The sequence below is a fragment of the Schistocerca cancellata genome, chromosome 8 (genome assembly GCF_023864275.1).
Source record: "Schistocerca cancellata isolate TAMUIC-IGC-003103 chromosome 8, iqSchCanc2.1, whole genome shotgun sequence".
In the NCBI taxonomy this organism is placed as follows: Eukaryota; Metazoa; Arthropoda; class Insecta; order Orthoptera; family Acrididae; genus Schistocerca; species Schistocerca cancellata.
The window spans coordinates 615497539-615521468 of NC_064633.1; the positions used below are offsets into that span (position 1 = coordinate 615497539).

Below are 23930 nucleotides of genomic sequence, written 5' to 3' on the forward strand. Positions count from 1 at the left end.
AGTCGTAAATGGAGCATGACGTTATATATGTACTTTTAATGTTACATTAAGTGGTCAATCAGTTTAAAGGGTGTGTGGTAAGCCAAGTTGATCAAATCATTTATGACTTGTTTATTTTCTGTTATGATTTTTTGGATGTGGTAGTTTTATGGTAAGGTTAGGAGGTGTCTTTTGTAGTTGTTTATCCTTATGATTTCCATGTCTGTGTCTCTGGTTGTAATTTTGTGTTGGTGTTGGTGTAAGTGTTCTGCAAAAGTTGAATGATTTGTCCCATACTTCCATGCTCTTACATTTTCTTTGTATCTGGTGTCAAATGCCCTGCTGGTTTGACCTATGTACAAACCATCACATGTATTGCATTTCAGTTGGTATATTCCTGATTTCTGATACAGATCAGTTTTGACTATTGTGTTTGGGAAGTATTTCTGAATTGAGTTGTTGGTTTGGTGTACTATTTTTATGCCTTGTTTTTTGAAAATATTGGGTATTCTGTGTGTGTACTTGTGGTAGTATGTCATTGTATAACATATTGTACTTTCTGTTTAATTCACGCTTTGTGCTGTTTCTATTTCTGGATTTTGTGTATTTCTTTGTGTGTGATTTTGTCCTTGTATTGGTGTCAGTTGGGTGTTCGTTCTTTTCTGTTTCTTGATTTTATTGTCCAGCTTTGTTAGTAAGTTCTCTTTGTATCCATTGTTTGTGGATATTTGTATTATAGTATTTATTTCATTTTTGTAATTGTCTGTATCTAATGGTACTGTGTTTAGTCTGTGAAGCATGTATCTAAGTGCTGCCTGCTTTTGAGAATTGGCGTGTTGTCACGTCTCATGAATAACTGTGTCTGTTGTTGTCTGTTTTCGGTATATGGCAAATGTGTGTTGGTTGTTTTGAATCTTTATGGTGATGTCCAGGAAATTTAACTGTGTATTTTGCTCTTTCTCTATTGTAAAATGTATCTTATCATGAACAGAATTTATGTCTGTGTGTAACTGGTCAATTTCATTGTTTGGTTCAGCTATCAGGCACAAGATATCATCCATATATCTAATACAGTATTGGATGTTGTCCCTATTTGGCACGATTTTGTTAAATATAATCTGTTCTACATGGTCCATAAATATTTGTTATGGTTCCAGACACTGGAGTTCCCATTGGTAATCCTTCACTTTGCAAATAGAATTCATTATTGAACTGAAACTAATTCTGTTCTGCTTTAAGCCCTAGAAGCCTGACTGTTTCTTTGATGTATTCATGTGGAAATGTACTGCGTGTCTTAAGATTTTGTTCTATAATGTTTATTGTTTCAGTTATTGGTATATTGGAATATATATTCTCTACATCAAATGGCAGGAGGGCGGCTGTATCTGGAACTAGTGTGTCTTTTATGTACTGAATTAATTGTGTGGCATTTGTTATAGTCCTGTCTTCTTGTAATTTGTAGTTTTCTGATAAGATTTTTGACATTTATCTTGTAAATGGGTAAGTGGGAGCATTTCTATAATTCACAACAGTTCTGACAGGGAAATCTTTCTTGTGTAGCTTTGTATGGCGTTGGAGGGAAGTTGCACCGGGGTTTAAAAGTAAAAAGTAAAAACCTGTAATAAAATTAAAATCAGATCCAACAAACAGATTCCAGACAAAGCTGAGAAACAGTCTAAAAGACATTCAACATAGAATAGAAAACAATGAAAAAGGGAAACTGATACAGGTAAACCCCGGTGCACCTTCCCTCCGACGCCATACAAAGCTACACAAGAAAGATTTCCCTGTCAGAACTGTTGTGAATTATAGAAATGCTCCCACTTACCCATTTACAAGATAAATGTCAAAAATCTTATCAGAAAACTACAAATTACAAGAAGACAGGACTATAACAAATGCCTCACAATTAATTCAGTACATAAAAGACACACTAGTTCCAGATACAGCCGCCCTCCTGCCATTTGATGTAGAGAATATATATTCCAATATACCAATAACTGAAACAATAAACATTATAGAACAAAATCTTAAGACACGCAGTACATTTCCACATGAATACATCAAAGAAACAGTCAGGCTTCTAGGGCTAAAAACAGAACAGAATTAGTTACAGTTCAATAATGAATTCTGTCTGCAAAGTGAAGGATTACCAATGGGAACTCCAGTGTCTGGAACCATAACAAGTATTTATGAACCATGTAGAACAGATTATATTTAACAAAATAGTGCCAAATAGGGACAACATCCAATACTGTATTAGATATATGGATGATATCTTGTGCCTGATAGCTGAACCAAACAATGAATTTGACCAGTTACACACAGACATAAATTCTGTTCATGATAAGATACATTTTACAATAGAGAAAGAGCAAAATACACAGTTAAATTTCCTGGACATCACCATAAAGATTCAAAACAACCAACACACATTTGCCATATACCGAAAACAGACAACAACAGACACAGTTATTCATGAGACGTGACAACACGCCAATTCTCAAAAGCAGGCAGCACTTAGATACATGCTTCACAGACTAAACACAGTACCATTAGATACAGACAATTACAAAAATGAAATAAATACTATAATACAAATATCCACAAACAATGGATACAAAGAGAACTTACTAACAAAGCTGGACAATAAAATCAAGAAACAGGAAAGAACGAACACCCAACTGACACCAATACAAGGACAAAATCACACACAAAGAAATACACAAAATCCAGAAATAGAAACAGCACAAAGCGTGAATTAAACAGAAAGTACAATATGTTATACAATGACAATCTACCACAAATACACACACAGAATACCCAATATTTTCAAAAAACAAGGCACAAAAATAGCACACCAAACCAACAACTCAATTCAGAAATACTTCCCTAACACAATAGTCAAAACTGATCTGTATCAGAAATCAGGAATATACCAACTGAAATACAATACATGTGATGGTTCGTACATAGGTCAAACCAGCAGGACATTTGACACCAGATACGAAGAAAATGTAAGAGCATGGAAGTATAGGACAAATCATTCAACTTTTGCAGAACACTTACACCAACACCAACATAAAATTACAACCAGAGACACAGACATGGAAATCACAAGGACAAACAACAACAAAAAACACCTCCTCACCTTCCCATAAAACTACCACATCCAAAAAACCGTAACAGAATATAAACAAGTCATAAATGATCAGATCAACTTGGCTTACCACACACTCTTCAAACTGATTGACCCCTTAATATAACATTAGAAGTACAAATACAATCACAGGTTGCATTTACGACTACCATTTTCTTCCAGATCTATCCCACAATCATTGTCCAGGCAGTCCCAGGACACACCTCTCACGTCTCTATCTACACACACACACGACACACACACACAATCGTTTCGTAGGTTGACAACACCCACAACATGAACGAAAACAAACGAATAGGCGTAAACACTGCAGCAGTGATAATGAAAAACAGTTAAGAAAGTCAATTATAAACAGTGAGGCGCAGGAAATAACGCAAAATGCAAAAAACTGCATATGTGAAATGAAGCCTGTCAACATCAGCCACTGCTAGCAAGAAGGGAAGGTGAAGACTATGTAAAGAAACACCGCAAGTAGCTTACAGACTACCTGCCTAAAGAAAATGCTGTTTTTAACCTAAAAGAAACAAAAAAATGTACAAGGGTATGTATCCAATTTACAGAATGCCACAGAAGATGCTTTATAAATAAAAGCGAAACGCGTTTGGTGTAATCTTTTTAATTACATTGCAGTGAGCTCAAGACAGATAACCTATAATAACAGATGTTAACAGCTGCTGCGGGAGATGGCCACACAAACTGACGTATTATAAAAAATATGTGTTTATTTCACCTTACGCGCTTCGTTTTATGCTATTGCCAGTGAACTAGAATGAAACATGTTGACAATTTTGGTTTGCTTGTAAATCTAGAAAAAGTTTCTTTACAGAAGGTATATGAGTGTGATCTCTACTTACAGCATTTTCGTTTCATTTCGACTTCTATCTCGAAGAACTGGTCTAGTGACAATTCCAGATTTAAACGGAAATTAGACAAAAATGCTGTAAGTAAAAAATAATACCCCTATATCACCTCCAATGAACTGTTTTAGATGTACAAGCAGATCATAATTGCAATTATTCTCCATTTCAGGACACTGACCGCGATAAAATGAATAACAGGGAACCTGCGTGGGAAAATAAATGCGCATTTATCGGTAGCTGCAAAGATGGAATTAAAATCAATATACAGATTGATTCCCAGATTAGATTACAGACTTTCAGCGTTGTTGGAGAATGATAAACTTGTCAGTTTAAGGTAAAGGACCCTCTTCTCGATACGACTGATTGGAAAGTTGTAAACGAAAATCGTTCTGATACCTCTGACAGTGTAATACATGGACCGGTACTGTTGTAGGGCAGACGAACTTCAGAGGTGGTAGTATGGGCCAAGACAAGGACAAAATGAGCAGTACACTTGGGGCTTTAAGTGCCTAACGAGCTATGAGCACTAGTTCATCTTCGATACTGTGTAACACTAGTCTTCTGCTCAAATTCTTTGGTTTCAATATTTTTGGGGGAGGTAGTGTAAGCCAAAACAAGAAAAAATGTCTAGTAAATATTGGCTGTAAAATGCATACCTTATGAGCTATGGGCATTGGGTTGTGTTTTACAGTAGCGAAGATGAACAAGTGAAATTTGCTCTTATGATATGCACCTTAGGGCCCAAGTTAAGAGGCATTTTGTTTCTTGTTTTGGTCCATACTACCACCTCTGAAAGTTGTCTACCGTACAGCCTTAGTAACAACAGTAACGGTGGATGTATTCTACTATCAGAAGTACAGGGCGATCCATATAAACCTGAACTACTTCAATGGGTCATAATTTCCCTCCGAAAGCTCGTTGTTTTAATGATCTTAGCAGCCCTGGGAGAATCAGAAGTATTGCCCGTTGCCGGCAAGTTAATTGAAGTTTCTGTGCATGAGGTCCTCTGTCCGATACAACACCGCGCTTGCTCGGTTCGTGTTAGTTCGTTGGTAGCCTCGTCGGTAGCTGTTTGTGAAGTGAGCGAGTGTGTCGATCGGATAACGTGACAATAACGAGCAAATTAGTAATTCGTTCGCGGTCTTTTGCTGGCAGAAACATGCAGTACACAGTTCGAGAGCGGGTTTTTATTGTGAAAACATTCAAAGGCAGATCCGTTGATTTACAACACAACGATATTCCAGAGAGAATTCAATGCGTACGACGTTCCAATAAAGGCAACAATTTTACCAATTGCAAGGAAGCTGCAGACAACGAGTACTAAACAGTGAGAGTGGTAAACATAGACCATCACCGAGTGCAGAGGTTATTGATAGTGTTCGAAGATGCTTGGAGAATCCTCCAAGGAAATCGTTGCATCGAACGAGCCAGAAGACAGGCATTTCATATAGCACATGTCTGAGAGGTGCGAAGTAATCGGGACTGCGACCGTACAGTATGTACGTGATGCAAATATTGCAAGAAACAGATCATGAGAAAATCATGCTTTTCTGTCGATGGTTTCAGGGGTTTCTTATTCACCAGATATTCTCTCCGCAGCTTGGTTTACAGTTGAGGCATGATTCCATCTGTCATGTTACACCAACACACAAAACAGCAGATACTGGACTGGTTTTAATCCCCGTATCACCCACGAAACGCCACAGCAAGATGAAAAGTTTGCAGTGAGCTGCGCGGTGCCAGATTTCAAGATTGTTGCATATCCCTTCATATGGCTGTAGTCACTACAGTTCATACGGTCGTCTTCAGTACATTTGCGGGACAGCTGAATGACGTCAGACTTACAGAAGGCTATTTCCAATATGCTGGAGCAACGTGTCACATGTCTAACGTTTCCATTCAACTTGTAACCAGTTTCTTACGTGACCGATAACTCTCAAAAAAATTGTGGCTCTTCCGATCAGCTCAATTAGCCCCAGCCGCTCCCTCGTATTTTTTTTTTTTTTTGTTTTTTTGTTTTCCCTTGTGCGGGCTATCTTAAAACCCTGGTGTACAAGAATAGACCACGGATAACTGCAGAACTTCGTGAGGCCAGGACACACGGAATAAGCAACACTGGCGAGGATGCACTTCACATAATGTAGTGGAATATGGTGAAGCGAGTACAGCTGTGCATCGATGCCGGTGGAGGGCACTTCCAACATTTGCTATGAGGACTTTGTATCGTACGTAATCTCCCAATTGTTTATTATCATCTCCCAAAATTGCGAATTTGTACCGTTATTCAGGTTTATATGGATCGCACTGTATCAGAATGATTTTCACTTGTTAACTCTTGACTCGGACGTTTACAGAGCAAAATCTATTACCTCATATTCATACATTTATTTTCCACCATCATCTTTGAAAATCTGTAACCCCGTGTACAATAAATGTAAGCGTGGTCAGTCGGTGTGTGTCAGTATAATTACGCAATCCTTCCCTGCAGCTCCGTGGGAGTAACATGGTGAAAATTTTTTTTTTCTGAAGTGTTGGAGCGATGTAGAATGTTCCAGGATGTTATAGAATCTTCCAAAACGTGCAAGAATGTTATAGAATTTTCGAGAAAAAGAATATAAGAAGTTTTAGAAAGTTCCATTTCAGAAGGGTGTAAATTTATGGAGATGGTATCGGTAGATTCAATAAAACTTTCTAGTTCACCTTTACAAACTGTTCACACAATATTTCGACAGATAAAATCTGTAGGCAAGTAAGCTGGTCTTGATCCCTGCGAATGATTTGTGTGCGATACGCTTAACAACGGCTGTAAAAACTAGGCATGAAGAAAATAAGAGAAGCTCCAACAGGAGGCAAGAAAAAGTGTAGAATAGCGGAAATGACCGAAAGAAACTGAATGAAAAAAAAGTAGATGTAAAACTAAGGCAAGTAAAAGACAGGAGCCTAATAAGAGGAGTATGATGAACTAAAATTCATTTCTTAAGATACAATACCTCGTTCATAAATATATCTGACGGCAAGGTATTATCGAAAGAAATAGAAAAGGTGGTCACTCGAGGTAAAAATAATAAGAGAACAATGCAAGTAAACGAAAATAGTAGCACGGGACATAGTAGACTGGGTGGTTTGACAAAGCACGGCCTTTAGAAAATCAGTTCATGTATTTACGCAACAAAAAAGTCGTTTTCCAGAACACAACTTTTGATAGCGTGTTTAAACTCAGCACGTTTTATTTATAAATTTAAATAGAGTGGTTTCAGGTCACGAGTAGTTTCGGCGTTATCTGTTTCTGTGAAAGGTATTGTTGCTGCACTATAATTTGTTACCTCTCTGAATCTGCGACTATTGCACTATCTTCCAGCATGATAAACCCAGAAAACGGTATGTAAGTAAACTCTCCAATTGTGTTAATGATCTCCTTTTTTTTTATAGTATTGCCAGTCTCATTTAAGGGTGCTCAATGGTTTTACTGGAGTAAAATGCTGTACCTGTCAATCCTACCTTCTCGTGTATTCATTCGCTTTAATTTCTTTCCGTTTGTCTCTTTCAGACCTTATGAGATCCATACGGTAGCGTTCTTCAAGTTCTGCTATTTCCTCTTGCCTTTCATCCATTATAACTTTCTTTGTTTTTTTTCTCGTCTCATCGGTTCACGCTAAATCTCATGTCTTTTCCTTCCTCCGTTTGTTTTTATTCTAAAACTGTTGTTAATTGTTGTTTCTTCATCTGTTCAGTAGTTGAAATTTTTCTTGACGTTTTACATCCAGCACATTGCTAATTTATTTTGCTAAACGTTTTAAACGCTATGTTTGACTGCCCATATTATACGATTCACTGAGGATATTCGTTTTCTCTTTCCTACTGATTCTCTTATACTTTATATGTTCTGATAGATGTCGATATAGCTTATAAATTCCTGAGAGTCTGTGTTTTTTAGTGTCTCCATTAAATTTCTTATAATTTTTCTTTGTAATGATCATACCTTAGCGAACTCATAATTCTATATATTGACTTGCGTACAGGAATACTGGGTTCACCACTGCAGTGCAACGATTTATTTCCAGGTTATTAGGTGAGCATCTTATGATGTCAACATTCCTTCTGATATCATAGGTTTTCTATACTGTGCATATCTATTTCTCTACGGAAGACTTTTCTTGATTATTTTCTTGGTTTATTTTTCACGTGTACAAACAGGGCGGTCGAATATACGCAGTCGATATAAGCGTTATGTTTACCGTATTTGCCCGAATAATTTTAAGCAGGAAAATTGAGAAAAACTGGATGGAGAAAAATTTATGGCACATTACCGTTTACAAAAACTCTTGAAACATATCACTCTTAATCACATTTTTTATGTTGTAATGTAGATAAACCACACATAAATACTAGGTTTGTAATGTAATCATCGCCGATGTCATTGTTAATTTCATTACCGGCATTTGTTTCACCACTCTTTTCGTCACTCCGCTTCCAAAGTACGATGGCCTTGCTACTATCTAGGGCACGGGACGTGTAACACTTCGCGAGTACTTTGATAATGGAATCTGGCGATACCGTGTTTTGACATAAAGCTAATTAATGGCTTTTTAATCTTACCAGACGGAATGAGTGCATTATTCTCTTGTACAAGGAGCTGTGCTTAATGTTGACGACTTTCTAGGTTATATCTTCTGGATGTCTGTGTGGAAGCGAAGTACTGTATTTGTACAAAGATGCGTCACCAACCGATACTCGCACTGAATTTGGATTCGTCCACATCACACGTTTTCCCCAGTATTTTAAAGTCGCACAGGCGCAGGTAAACCGTGCCTTAATTTTTCATGGTCAGGTTTTGGGATAATGTGCTGCTTATATTTGAGAAAGGTTAAGCTTTGCCGCAAGGTCTTCACTTCATTTGGGTCTTCCTATTAAACTTACGATTTTTCCAATAATTTTTCATTCGATCTGAATGCTGTTGTTTCCGAATTTCTAAACACTTCATTTGTTTTCATTGGAGATCAGATTCCAAAAACTTCCTTTGAAATCTGTCTCTATTCACAATTTCATATTCTTCAATCTTCAACTCTTTCGGATCACTTCAGAGTTCTTGGAGCCTTTTTGCACCAGGAAAATTTTTTGCGACTGACATATTCAAAAATTCTTTTGCATACCCTGTTTTCATTCATCTGAGCTAGATGACCATAAAACCCCTATCTACATTTTCCCGTCATTACATTTAAATGTTCAGTATTCTTGCACATATCTTTATTGCTTAAATTCGTGCATTCTTCGTTGTTTTTTATCGCCCCCAATATTTTTCTCAGTATTTTCCCCTCTATCTTTTCCCTGTTTTGTATTTTTCCTATACTAATCAGACGCAGGCATTTGGCTGTGTATAAACACCGAGGTTTTATTACTGCAACAAAGTGATGTAACTTCCCTTGAGAGGAGATAGATCTCTTATTGTACACATCTTTAGTCAACTGTAAGATCATTTCCATCTTTCTTGCTCTAAGTTTTCTAGCCGCGTCATCATGGCCGTTCTTCTGTATTACCTTAGCAATATGTTTAAAATTATTTTCACTTAAATTTTTGGTAATCTTTGTTCATGAATTTTGGAGCATATCATATATTTAACATAAATTCTGGCCTTGTGTAAGATATTTGAGGCCTGCTTTTCTGCAGTTGTTTTCAAAATGTTGATTTTCCTTGTTGCCATTACTATGTCTCGGGACAGTATTGCAAGTTCTTTGGCAAAAGTTTAACATTGAATTATTAGATCATTTTCTTTTACAGCCCATAGCATTGGTCATCTACTGCGTTCTCTCCCAGTTTTTGTTCCCATCCTTGCATCACCTTTTCAAAGATACAATTGAAAAAGAAATTGATAGTTCATCCCCTTGTTTAACACCTGATGTTCGTGCATCAAAATCTTCAGATACCTCACCTGCAATTTTAATTTATTTTCTGTTTTCGGTCTTCTTCTAGTTACGGTGTATTTCTTCTCTTATCATACACACCAGACTCTTCCAATATTTTAAACAGATATGTTCTTTCAACAGCGCCGCGTGCATTTTTGCAATCCACAAACACAGTGATTTAGAGCATGCATCTCGTTATTCTGCCTTGGATTATGAGCTTAAGATTCAGGGTCTGGTTCGGTTATGACCTTGCCTTCCAAAATGCATAATGAAATTCTCCGATCCTGTCGTATTCCTGCTTCTGTAGCCCATAACCTACAGCTTCAGAAGGAATTTGGTATGTAACTGATAATAGTGGTATTCCTCTGTGGTTGTCTTGAGTTTTATCTCTTTTCTTACCTAAATCATGAATTAATGCGTACTTCCAGTCCCCTGCAAATTTGTTCTGTTAGCCATATATTTTGCATCAATCGTTGTAACGTCAGCAGTCGATCTCCATCACCCAGTTCCCACAGTGCTGCGACAATTTCGTCTTGACCAGCAGCTTCGTTATTTTTCACTTCTGAAGCGATTTGTAAAAGTACCTTCTTATGTTGTGCCTTTGATTACGGAAACTTCACTTCAGGAGTTGACATTTGAAGTCTCTCTTTTGGTTCATCGCTGTTTAATAGTATCTCGAAATATCTGCCTAATAATTCACAGCCTTCTTTGCCGGTTAATGTTAGCTTTCCGACGAAATCTTCTCGAGCTTCAATGCAGGTGGACCCGGATGAAAGTACGAAAAGATTTCGTCAGCAAAATGGTTCAAATGGCTCTGAGCGCTATGGGACTTAACATCTTAGGTCATCAGTCCCCTAGAACTTAGAACTACTTAAACCTAACTAACCTAAGGACATCACACACATCCATGCCCGAGGCAGGATTCGAACCTGCGACCGTAGCAGTCCCGCGGTTCCGGACTGCAGCGCCTAGAACCGCATGACCACCGCGGCCGGCATTTCGTCAGCAGCATATGCCGGGAAAGTCAACATTCAGATGCCTTGGCTTTCTATTTTGTTTTCTAAAACAAAGATTTGTGGGGTTTTACCTTGAGAGGTCGTACTGAAATACACTGTAGAAGTGTCGGAAGTGGTTTTCTGTAAATCATTTTCAGTTTGACAGAGTTGGTCTTTTTCATATATAGGCTGGCTGAGGGGAACGACCAATATTCAGAGAAATGGCAGGAATGACCATTGGAAGCAAAAATCTCTAGTACATGTGGGTCCTAAATGGTTCAAATGGGACTTCTGAGGTCATCAGTCCCCTAGAACTTAGAACTACTTAAACCTAACTAACCTAAGGACATCTCACACATCCATGCCCAAGGCAGGATTCGAAACTGTGGCCGTAGCGGTCGCACGGTTCCAGACTGTAGCGCCTAGAACCGCTCGGCTGTGGGTCCTAAAATGTGTACCTTAAGACTTGAGCACTTGTTACCTTCGATACTGTAAAACAGATCTGTTCTACTGCAAATTTTTTGCTTTCCAAAGATGGGTTCTAAGGTGGATACTTTGAGAGCTATCAGGAATGATGCAGTAGAAGACGTGGTTTCACATTAGCGAAGATGAACAAATGCTTACACCTCTTAAGTTTTACACTATAGAGCCCATATTTACTGGGCTTTAATTTTCGCTGTTTTTGTCCATACTATGATACCTCACAATACGGACAGCAAAGAGCTTGACGAAGAAGAGGTTTGTTTCAAAGTATCGAAGACAGAAGTGGTCGTAACTATTAAGGCGCGCATCTTAGAGCCCAAGTTTACTAGATTTTTTTTTTTTAAATTATGGTTCCTGTCATATCTATGAATACTGACCATTCCTCCTGGGACACCCTATATAAGCTTAACGTTATCAACTGAAGCTACAAGTTTACTGTAATCACTCACAATTTAATTTCAGGAGATGGTACTCGACTGCCTCAATATATTTGAAACATGTCATACTGCCGCCTTAAGCTGCTGGCAAAATTCTTAATTTACACAACCAGTTTCAGTCGTTTTGACCATCATGAGGTTCATAGAAGTATTCACAAGAATCATGTTAGTGGAAATATAAAATCGTTATCGTCAGATAATGAAACCAAGTATTATTCACTGTTGTCATATGGTAATGTAAAATTAGATTATTATTAATATATCGTAACATAAAATTATATTGCGATATCTTAACATAAAATTATAATGCGATGTGCTAACAGTGAATAAATCATGATTTTATCATCTAACGATAATGATTTTATGTTCTGCTAAACATGATGCTGTGAATACTCTTATGAACGACTGCAACTGGTTGTGTTAAAAAAGAATTTTACCAGCAGCTCAAGGCGGTAATACGACATTTATCACGATTTATTTCGTTTCCATTAGGCGTTTCAGATGTTTAAACGTTTATCATCAGGTAGCGTCAGTTAATAATACGGATCATGTCTTGTTTCCGTCTCCACTACATTGTGTATCACAGACTCATTTGCGTGTTGTGTTTAGAGCACTTACACTTACGCGATGTAAATAAGACGAGAAAACGGAGACATCGGAGACAGACGCAACGCGTGCACGCATATGATATGATATGCAGGGTTTAAACCTCTGATAACAGCAATTGGGTGCAAAGAAATTGTGATAGCTAACACTAAACTTGTAGATTCAACTGATATTAATTGGGTAGTGTAGTCAACGATCTTAAAAGGGAAATTCCCCACTGTACCTCCTCAGATTTAGTTGTGAGGTGGCCCATCAGAAACTGAACACAGGTCAAGCATGGAAACAGGAAGAACGTGTGCTAAAGAATGAAAACAGAAGGAAACTAGGAACAACGAACAGTCCAGTCTGGAGACGTGCAGCAGTGGACAGACTTGCATAGCGAGGGCGTCGTGGTGATGTAGCTGCAGTGTTGGGGACACCCGTGCTGAAATCACATTTTTATTTAAGGAAAATTATGAGTTTTCTGCCCGGTTGTTGACGTGTCTTTTCGCGTTTTGTAGTTTTGGCAATTGTCATACTATACACTGGTTATAGGCTATGTCATGTGGAGAGAATATATTACTGTCGCAAGTAAATGTGGTATAGTGACAGCAGGCGAGATGCCGCATCGACCTTACACAGAAATGAAAATAACAAATAAACTGTAATTCAAAAGTCAAAACTTCCAAAACGGGAGGCAAACTGTCATAACATTTGGCACATGTGTAGAACAAATAGGAGTTACGCAGGGAGATTCACGAAGATGTGCAAATATTTTAATATGTTGTTCTACAAGCAAAACTAAAGAAAAAAGCTCATGTAAACATAGGTTCGCAAATGTTTAGTTACGGAGTTACGGCTAATAAAAGATTTTACCTGAAATTTAGCAACTTCGCTAATATGAAGTCATCGCAAAACTGTACGAGGTTAAAACAAAACACTACGGTATTTCCATTTGTTTTGTTGTTATTGATCTGGTGAATCTAATAAAACATGCCCCAGACGTGTATCTGCAGTAGTTTTCCAAAACATCCAGAGAACCAAAGAAGTAACTTCGTAAAAATTTTTAATTTATTAAGTACTTAGCCCAATTTGTTTTTTTTAAATTCCAGACAATTGCACCATGCTTTCAATACAAGTTGTAGAGAATTTAAATCTGGAAAAATGATGGTAATAACGTTAACTGGAACTATATGAATGTGTCAGATAATCTGCTACGTGCTATAGTATTTTGCTACGGGGATTAATAAAAGTAGATTATCTGACACATTCATACTGTTGCAGTTAACGTTATTACCATCATTTTTCCAGATTTAAATTTTCTACAACTTGTGTCGAAAACTTTGTGCAACTGTCTGGAATTTAAAAAACAAATTGTGCCAAGTAGTTAATAAATTAAAAATTGTACGATATTACGTGTTTGCTGTTCTGGACTTTCTGGAAAACTACTGCAGAAACACGTCTGGGATATATTTTATTCGATTCACTAGATCAATGACAACAAAATAAATGGAAATAGTGCATTACTTTAACCTCGTACAGTTTTGCGATGATTTCATATTAACGAAGTTGTTAAATTTCAGGCGAAATCTTTTATTAGCCGTAACTCCGTAACCAAACATTTGCGGACCTATGTTTACATGAACTTTTTTCTTTAGTTTTGCTTGTAGAATAACATATTAAAATATTTGCATATCTTCGTGAATCGCACTGTATACCTCTGGAGCTCCGTTTCTTACACCTCGCTGTTACAAACGGACGTTACAGCACGAGACAGACACAAATCTGCATACGGCGAACAGACACGTCAATAACCGGACGAAAAGTGAATAATTTTGTGAAAAAAATAAATAAATAAACACAAGTTCTGGGTACGAGTGAGATCTGACACCAGATCTCTCTCTTCGCAGTCCACATCGTAACCACAGAACCATAACGCCCTCGCTACTCAACAGTGCTGAGTAATGCATATCTTAACACTGGATAGTTCACTGTTCAATTCAGTACACCTTCTTCCTACTTTCATGCTTGATCTGTGTTCAGTTTTTGAGGTGCTATAAACTGGGCCATCTTACGACTACATCTGAGGGGGGGGGGGGGGGGGAGGGCAAGATGGGGAGTTTCCCTCGGTAGAAATCCGCTGCCTCCGTGCTGCGTCTCGAAACGGCGGGACCGTGTTGTTCCGACAGCGTGGTGCGCGCACGGGTCTACCGGTTCGGCGCCAGTCCGTTCAGTGGGCCGGCAACAGATTGCACGCCTCGGACACGACGGCATTCCGAGAAGCCGCGCGCTCTCACACCGTACGGTAATTGCGTTGCGAGCTGTAATATAATTTATGGGCGTGGGGTCGGGCGAGAGGCGGAGGGGCGTGCGGTGGCTGCGGCGAGCCAGACCGCAGCGGCGGCGGCGGGGTGCGAACCGCGGACCGCGGCGGCGCGCCTGCTTGTCGCGCTACCACACGGCAGGCCCTGCCGGCTCGCGGCGCTGCTTGTACCTCGCCTGTAGCCGACCGGGCCTCTTGTGTGTTGGCTGGCAGCAACTCTTTCTCTTTTTTTTTTTTTTACCTCTCTCCCAGCGGGCCAGGGGCTCTGGCTCTCCTCGTCTCTCTTTCTCTCTCTCTGCCTCCTTTTTTTTCTGGTCCAGAGTGCGTGTGTTCCTCCGTCTCACTCCAGCGCACCGCAGCGCCCGGCCGCACAAAGCAACACACTACTACCACCACTACTACAGCGCCGAGCCGCCGCCGCCAGGGTCCCCGGGCCGCCTGCCCGCGCCCGAGCTCCACGTGGAGTCGACGGCCGGCTGTCGGCGCGCCGCCACGCCGCTCCATTGGCCGTCTTGCAAAAAGTCCCCGCCTCCGGCGCGCGCGCGCCATTGGCCAAGAGCCGCGCTGCGCGGCGCGCCATTGGCTGAGAGGCTCGCCAAGTCCGCCGCAGCTGGCGCGCTGGCTCCGTGTGCGCGCCGACTCCACGTGGAGTCGCCGCCGTCCCTGCGCCGCGGCCCCGCAGCAGCAGCACGCCTGCGAGGGGGATACGGGCAATCAGCTCCGCGGCGGCGGCGGCGGAGGGAAGGGTGGCGGTCTGGGGGCGGCGGCGGCGGCGGCGGCCACGCTGCTGAAGGGGTAGCGGGCCGTGCGCGAGGGGGAGGAAACACTGTCTGTGTCCCTCCCGCCCGCGCGCGCCCCCAGCCCTGCCATATTCGGAAAAGGAAAATCAGTGGAGAGTATTTGCCAGGGGGTTGCTAGCTACAGGAGGGTGGCGGCTCGGCGAGCGGGCTCGAAAAGAGGGCGGAGGAGAGAGAGAGAGAGAGAGGCGAGGATATATACGAACCCCTGGCAGTGCCGAGCCCTTTTGTGTTGTTCTCGAGAGTTTTCTGCAGCGCCTAGTAGGGTGGCTGCCATTTTGTGTGTGCAGTTTTTATATATATACACGCTAGCGCGCGCGCTCATGTGTGTGTGTGTGTGTGTGCGGGGGGATTTTTTCCCCTCTTTTTGCCTTCTTTAAGCCACGCCGCCAGAGCGGCAGCAGCAGCAGCCGTCGGTGGTGTGTGAGCGCCAGGGATCTCTAGCTGGTGGCGGCGCCGCTGTACAGCGAACGAGTCCCTCGGCGCTACGGGGTGTGTGTGTGTCGGTGCGGCGAGGGAGAGGGTGTCGCGGCTAGGCTAGGCGGCCGCGCGCGCCGCTGCTGGCGGCAACGGTGTCGGCGGCAGGGCAGGGGGGAGGGGGGGCAGCGGCGGCACGGTGGTGGGGGGCGCCGCGCCAGGCGCAGCTCGCCGCTCAGTCGGGCAGCGACCGCCGCGCAGTGAGTGTCGAGTGTTGCGCGACTGTTCGTGTCTCGGCTGCGCGTGTGGTGACCGGAGTGTGCGCGAAGTGTGATCCGCTGCAGTGCGTCCCTCGCCGCGTCTTGGTGTGTTCGTGTTCTGCGTCTCATCCACTAGCATTTCACCTCTTTTTTTTTTTTCCTTCTTCCTCCTTCTACTCACTTCTATCGTGCTCGATTGCCCAACTGGCATAACTTCCACTGCGAGTGTCGCCTGGTCGGCTGCAAGCTGTTCGCCTACTTTTTGGAGGGAGCGGAGAAGATTCGCCGCAGTGTGAGCGCGCCCGCACCAGTGTGACGAGCGGCGCCGAGGCGACGTGACGGCGGCGCGGGCCTTTGTCCCCGGCTGGAAGCTGAGTGCGACATGACGCTGCGGGGGAGCCTGCCACAGTGCTGACGATGTTCCCCAGCGGAGCCATGACTGCTGCCGCCGCGGCGGCAAGACACCCGGTACGTAAAAGATAACGACGGACCCGAAGAGGAAACGTAGAGCCGGAACCACGCAGCACTCGCAATTCCCGCCCGTCTGTTTCGTTGCCCTTTGTGCGCTGCCCGTGGCTCTGGTTTTGTGTTGCGGCGCTCGTTTGCAACGAGGCACCGGATGAGCATACGCCCTGTGTGAACTCCGTGTTACTCGTCGGCTTCCCTGCTCCCTATCTTCTGTCACGCAAAAATACGGACGCGCTGGACGAAGTAAAAACACCAACGTACCATCTGTCGGTGGACGTTGGAATTCCACTGGAGATGATGATGAGAAAGTGAGGCGTTTCTGAGCTTATACCTCACAGACTCCCCGTGAAACGTCCGTGCCCTACACCGTGGGCATATATTGTAAACGTAGTTTGTCGATGAGCAGTGATATTCAGTTCGAAAAAGTATGGACAAGGGAGAAGGTGTACGCTTCATTCGAACGGAGATCGACACCCATTTTTACAGGACTTTTAACAACGAAGGTAGCACGTCGGTGTAACAAATGTGCTGCTGTAACTGCGATGTTCAGGCATTATCCGTTCAGTCAGTCTCCGACACATGATGTGTCAGAGTTTAGGAGTCTACATCCAATCGCATTCATCAGACATCATAGCTGAGACACGCATTCAATATTTACACTGATTTATTATTCTAGGTAATAAAGGTTACCGATAGCGATCTCTCTGACACTACTATTTGCGTTTTAATTCATTCTGATAAGTTATTGTAGTAGCTGAGGAGGAACTACTTACACTAACAAAATATTTACACAGTTGCAGATATCAGGGCAGGAATAGGAGGGAAAGAATTGGCGCTCGTATTTCGAAGTATAACATTCCTCAGCGACCGACCGAAAGATTGCAACGACAAATTTATATTTCTGCTCTCTGTACTGCCGCCGACTTGTCTCGTGCGTAACGCGCGATTTGGAACAAGCCGTGCAGAGTGGGCGCTGAAATTGGTAATCGTAACTCGCACTGAAATATACCCGGAGGCTAGAGGGGGGGTGGGGGGGGGGGGGGAGAAAATTAAAATGTAATATGCAGTTCGCCAAATTGAATCCTCCACAAACCGTCGTCGCGTGACCGAGAATTTGTGCTGTACGTTCCTAGTGGCCAATTTTCCAGTGCCGATGTGTCGCCAGAGTGGTGTTTGCGCGACACAGGTTCGCTACAGTGTCGGTCGTAATTACGGTGCACGGTATAGTTTCTGAGGATTTACCGTTACCAGTAAGCGAGTATGCCACCACAGGTTTCAGAACGTTCCACCCACTTCACTGATCCCATAAGTCGTGCAAGTTCGTGACGCATTTCGTTTTCTTTTTCCGGTCCTCGGCAGAGGTTTCGTCAACTGGCAGTTTTGAAGATTTGCGCCCGCCCGTTAGATAGCCCTCTTCAGTTCGGGTTGCATCACAGATTCGATGCGGAGCGTAGCAACTGTACAAAGGCTGCCCCGGAATGCGTAGCTCTCGCCTCTGCTACCTTCCCATTGCAACTGGGCCATAAACATGTTTTTCTCCTTTTCCGTGGGAGTGCAGGCGCTTCCCCGGGGCCTTCCTTTTGTGTGTGTGTGTGTGGCGCGGGGGCCTTTCAGGCGTGGATCCGTTACTAACCAATTAGTGTCGCTTGTGGGAGGGGCGGCCGCGGGGTTGCCACATGTACCGCTGCCACCAGCCTGTTGTGTCTGCCTCCCCTGCCGCCCCCATCCCCTCCCCCGCCGGCGTACCCTCTCTGATGGCTCCCAATCGCGCGTGCTAATTATGTATTTATGCAGCTATGCCGCGTGTATCGATTGTACTTCCCGGTGCGTCTGTTATTCTTTGCCCCCCTCTCGTCGACCGCTACTGTGTGTTGCCGACAGCATGAACTGGTATGGGACTGACAAAAGAAGAGGAAAATAGATAGACGGTTTTGGCATTTCATTATCTTTATTAACCATGTTGCATACAGTGTGAGAACAATAGTATAACAGCAGACTGATTTTGTGCGACGCGTTTCGAGGTTTTATACCTCGTCGTCAGATACTTGTTTCTCATTCGTTTCGACGGCGTGTGTTTCATTAAGTAACACCAGTGCATACTTCAAGTCCTTCTAGACTCCTGAACATACAACTTTCTGACATACCAGGGAAGAAAAAATTATTACTTTCTTACGCAGTCGTCGTAATTGCCGAAAAAACTCGGAGCTAACTAGGTTTTCTCCTAGCAGAGAAAGAGCAGATTGCTGTACTATTTGCCTTCGCGACGACTTTTATAAATCGTGCAGGACCCAGTTTATGCTTGACTGTACTGTACGCAAAGTATGGTCCATTAGCTCCTGCTTTAGTAGTGAAAAGCGGTGCTTGAAGGCCTAAGACTACTCATCCGAGAGTTAAGGCAGTTTAAATTTCTTATTTTTACAGACGGCTCGAAAGCAGCTGGAATGGCCCCTAACTGTAATCTCACCCCCGCGCACTTCTGTTCCAGTAGACCGTCTGAAACACACGGCCGCGCATTGTCATGCAGAAAGCCGCAGTCAGTTTGCATTGCTTCTTTTTTACAGGGTCCTGCTAGATCTGCTATCCTATGCCTTATTTATCCCTGGATTACTAAACCCTCGTATGAGTTACGATTGCAGTTGGTTCCACTTCGCGTTTCCCGCCGATCTCGCGTGGACAGTACAGGATGTGGACGGCTGCATTTGGTACTTACTTTCTACGTCACGCACCATTGGAGACAACAATTATAATCAACTAGTCGATTAATCATAAATTAAGAGTTCCTTTTAATAAAATATGGAGAAGTAAAATTTACGAAGGGTTTAGTTAACGGTGTAACATTCTCTGTATCTCCCCCTCCCCCCCCCCCCCCCCCCGAAATTTTCTAGTTCAAAAATGTTCAAATGTGTGTGAAATCTTATGCGACTTACCTGCTAAGGTCATCAGTCCCTAAGCCTACGCACTACTTAACCTAAATTATCTTAAAGGAGAAACACACACACCCATGCCCGAGGGAGGACTCGAACCTCCGCCGGGACCAGCCGCACAGTCCATGACTGCTGTGCCCGAGACCGCTCGGCTAATGCCGCGCGGCTTCTAGTGTTACGAGCATATAATTCTTCGAATTGTGAATCATAAGTTCGCTTGCATGTCGCATCAGTTTTTCTGTGTGAGAGAAATGGACTAGTCTCTTGTAACAAAGCTTTGGTGTGTGATGGTTCCACGGCACCTTTCTGGGGCCAATTCAGACGCTGAGCTAAGTGAAGCTGCGTGTTACGAAGCGTTATTTTATTTAGGGAACAATTTTATCTTGTCCCCTTGTCGCTGACGATTGTAATGCCTGTTTGGCTTTAGGATAATCATTAGGTTTGTGGATACGTCACACATATAAATTAGAATGTCAGCTTATGGGTACCGGTGATTGCCAATGGGATTGGTGTTGCATGGCCCCAGTTACAGATAAAGAAAACGGCGATGTATATACGAGTGCCCCAAACTGATAAGGGAAAAAAAACACCTGGGTAACAACCTGAATCTTGATTATCGCTTTAAAATATGCTATATCCACAAAAGAACTACTACTTCCGGTTTCACTTCAAAAGATACTACTCAGGATTCTCGTCGTTCATTGAAATCAACGTTTCCGCACAGTGATTTGAGAATAACGACATGAAAATTATCACATTTTTGACGTGGAAGGGGTTGTTCTTGGGACCCCGGTGGGCAGATTGCGTATTTCGAACTGGATTTTCAGGCAGTGGCATTATAATTATGGGGAAGAACTATGGATTGTTCTTTCGTTGGTAACCAGTCCCGTGAAAAGCAGCGTTCTGTAATCTCCCGTGTGCCCCCGCGCAGGCAGCAATGTCACGAATCGGTTGTACGTGCGTCGTGACTGGAGACGCTGGCGTAATACGGCGAGGTAACTTCTCGGCACGGAATGCCCATCTTCTTGTCCATTCCGTATGAGGCTGTCTCGGGGACTGACGGCTCTCAGGTTCGAGTCAACAAAAGGCAGAGGTATCCGCCACTCGCAGAGCGCGGCTCAAATTTCCCGATCGCCAATCCATTATTCGTACGTGCGTGAGAGGCCAGAATGCCGATGCTGTGGTTCTTGTTGACACGTCCGTTGTGCTTGCTTAACCGCATGCCTCGTCGCGGGGGTGGCTGAATACGTTCATTGCGCAGCAGGTGCACGCGGATATTTCACACGTGGCGCCGTGGCTTCACTTCAGAAGGTCGGACTGAACGGGTCACGAGTGTTGAGGCGAGCCCACCTGCCTCGTGCTGCCAGTCCACATTCTTCCACGCATTTGGATTTGCTTCGTCCCCGACAGTGGAGAACGGCATCAGTATGGCGTTCCACTGATGGCCGCAGAACGGCCTTCTCCGAGCATTATGGTCACCAGCTCCCCCTATCCATTTTACTGACAAGCTTTCTTCTACTGGCACTTACTTTCTACATGGCCGCCGCCAGAAATTTTCTTGTCTTACATGTAGTAAAGAGCTTCTTCCTTAGTCCATCTTTTGTCTTCCAATCGTCTGGCTCAAATATGTCCCGCGTCTCCATTGTATTACTCAAATGTTTAATCAGAGCGAAAACGAGACTCCCTCTAAATTACTTAATGGGCTTTTTGTCCGAATTTTCAGAGCCAAACAAGGAGTGGGACAAGTGGGCATCAAAGCGACCAGTGTGAGGTCTCGTTTTGCAAAGAAAGAAGTATTTAATAGCTTGAAAGTTATCACTGTAACGAAGAGAAACGTAGTTATTGATTTCAGGGAAAAGTAAAATATTTCACGAACAGCTGTTGATACGTAAATGATGTGTCAAATAGTACATCCCCCCCCCGTATTTTGTAGACAAAATGTTACGCTTGTGTGATATTTGACTGTCACAGTGGTTTCCTCCGAATGAAGTACTGAATTCAGGTTATTTCAGAACGGGAGGCGCTAGGAAAGCAAATGAGCCTTCAATTAGATCTGAACGAAACTTGAAAATAAAAGAAAATCGGTCAAATGTTTTGTGAAAGGATTTACCTGAAAGTAGGAAATAATATAGATTAGAGAAAAGAATTGACGGCCATTTTAATGATGCTCGAAATCGTGTACAGCAAATGAGATGCATCAAATATTTCCCTAATGTATTTTATTTCTTACATTTAGACAAATAAATTCACATAGAATTTAACTTTTATTTACATTTTTGAATGCAGTCAAAACTTACTTCCATTTCAGTTTCTTCTGTGAGCCATTTAATTACTTTGGTATTTCGTCTGATACACCAAATCATGCATCTCTCCACCGCGCCAGAATACGAGGGTAATGACTTCATCGAAACGGCGCGTCATTAACACGAACTCATTTGGTTAGAAAACGGAAAGCTTTATATTCGTTTTTAAATAATTTCCGCATTGGAAGCCCGCGCCTCATTGCGACAGCCGTTTAAGTGAATCACTGTCTTCATGATATTTATCATTTCAAGAATTTACTTGCTGCTTAACGTGTTTACGTACAGATGGCTATGAACTGAATAGCTAGCGGTTAACGAACGTGTTTCGGTAATTTTGATTCAGCGTTGATGACAATTCAAAATGTTATTCCAATCGAGGGCTCAAATCTCTGCCATTGCCAAGCATTGATTCTTCTGCAATTCCAAGACGAGGACGCAGGCACCTGCTGATATTGGCTTCTAGCGCGCAGTGGAGCACTAAGAATGTCAGGGAGTCACTGCTAAGTGCTGGCGAGTTTGTCGTCAGAAAATGCACCCCTAATGCCATTAGAAGAATCGTAAACTATATTTCCCCCAGTCTCGTAGCAATTATCCTTTGTGTCAGACCACATGCTCTTCCGCCTCACAAATTATTTTGTCGCAGTTGAGAAAATACTTGACTTGTTATATTTTACTCGGCCGTGAGGCAGACGTGGTTGTGGGCTTTATTTCGCAAACACGTACTAAACTTTTGCTGTGCTGAATCACGCGTTGTCCTCATTGGTGCCATTTCTGTCAGATTGTAGGGGTATGTAGTTAATTAAGACAACAGTGAGATAATAGCCTACGAATGGCAGAATTAATTTGTTTTGTTTATTTATTTGAGCTGAATTCTTCATTTGTGTGGCCACGCAATATTGAAAACTGTATGATTATCATAAAAATCAGTAAAGATAGACACCTCCTTCTCTCCCACGTACAAAAAGCATTAACACAAAATAAACAGTTGTTCAATGACCAGATAAATATTGGAAACCATACTGTATATAGAATAATTGATGAAATTACATGAAAAAGAAAAGAGCTTTCCCATCCTTGACCGCTTCCCACTCTTTCACCTCCTGTGACTCATCACACTGCCATATACGTATGTCCACTCATCATAGTTTCCCCTCTCCCCTAACAAAATACAAAATAACCTCCACATCGCTATTCCTTCCCTGCTCTTACACAGTCCATAAATACACAGAAACATAATTAAATAGAATTATGCACATACAACAATCTAATTTATTTTTTTTTTTAATTTTGTGGGTCAAAGACAGTAGTGGAAAGGTTATGTTGCCAACACTACAAAACACAAACTTGAAGTACAAAAAGAAACAGAATACAGTGGTGTGTTTAAAAGTGTGTTCTGAGAAATGCATAGGGCTGCAGAACATCTAAAAATGAGAAGAAAATTATCAGTGTCTAAAACAGAAAAACAACGATGCGCTAGCAGACCTTATTTCTAGATATAAGCGAGAAATCAGCCGAAAAATCACCGTAACTACAAGTCAATCTATTCTTAACGAACTCTTTTGCGATCTAAAAAACAAATCAAAACGTAAATAACTTAATTACTGATGATGCTTTACCTCAATAAAGCGAAACGCGTCTGGTGAAAAAATCACGCATTTTCGTAGTTGCAACGACAGACCTAAAATACCCTCAAGAATTATTTGAGCTGTCTTGACGGTTATCAATATCACTTGGAATTTCCATACACTAACTGCTCAGTTACTTTTCTTATTAGTTTAGCTCGGCTAAGTACTTGTGATTTCTTATTTTACTGATACGTTCGTAGACTATTCGCCGGCTTTTTTTTTTTTTTTTTTTTTTTTACTTTTACGATCTCCCATCGTGAATGTCTCGGAGAAAATTTAGTGCCCTTAGCAACACGTGGATGTGTGTGTGTTTGTGGGAACATCGTTACCTCGTTTACTTTCTGCGGATCCTTAAGCCTAGCATTAGTGCCAGAATCTGTGTATAATGTGAAAATATATCTGTTGGAAGAGATT

At 42.2% G+C, this 23930-nt stretch overlaps 1 protein-coding gene across 4 annotated transcripts in view; it reads left to right on the forward strand.

Moving 5' to 3' along the window:
* The first annotated feature begins 16186 nt into the window (after window positions 1-16186).
* The window catches only part of LOC126095306 (transducin-like enhancer protein 4), a 468367-nt gene continuing 460623 nt past the window's right edge, over window positions 16187-23930 (forward strand). For all 4 annotated transcript variants that reach the window (XM_049910100.1, XM_049910101.1, XM_049910102.1 and 1 more), the window contains exon 1: window positions 16187-16664. In XM_049910100.1, the coding sequence (XP_049766057.1) occupies window positions 16614-16664 (51 nt within the window). In that variant the 5' untranslated portion in view covers window positions 16187-16613. The remainder of the gene's footprint in view (window positions 16665-23930) is intronic.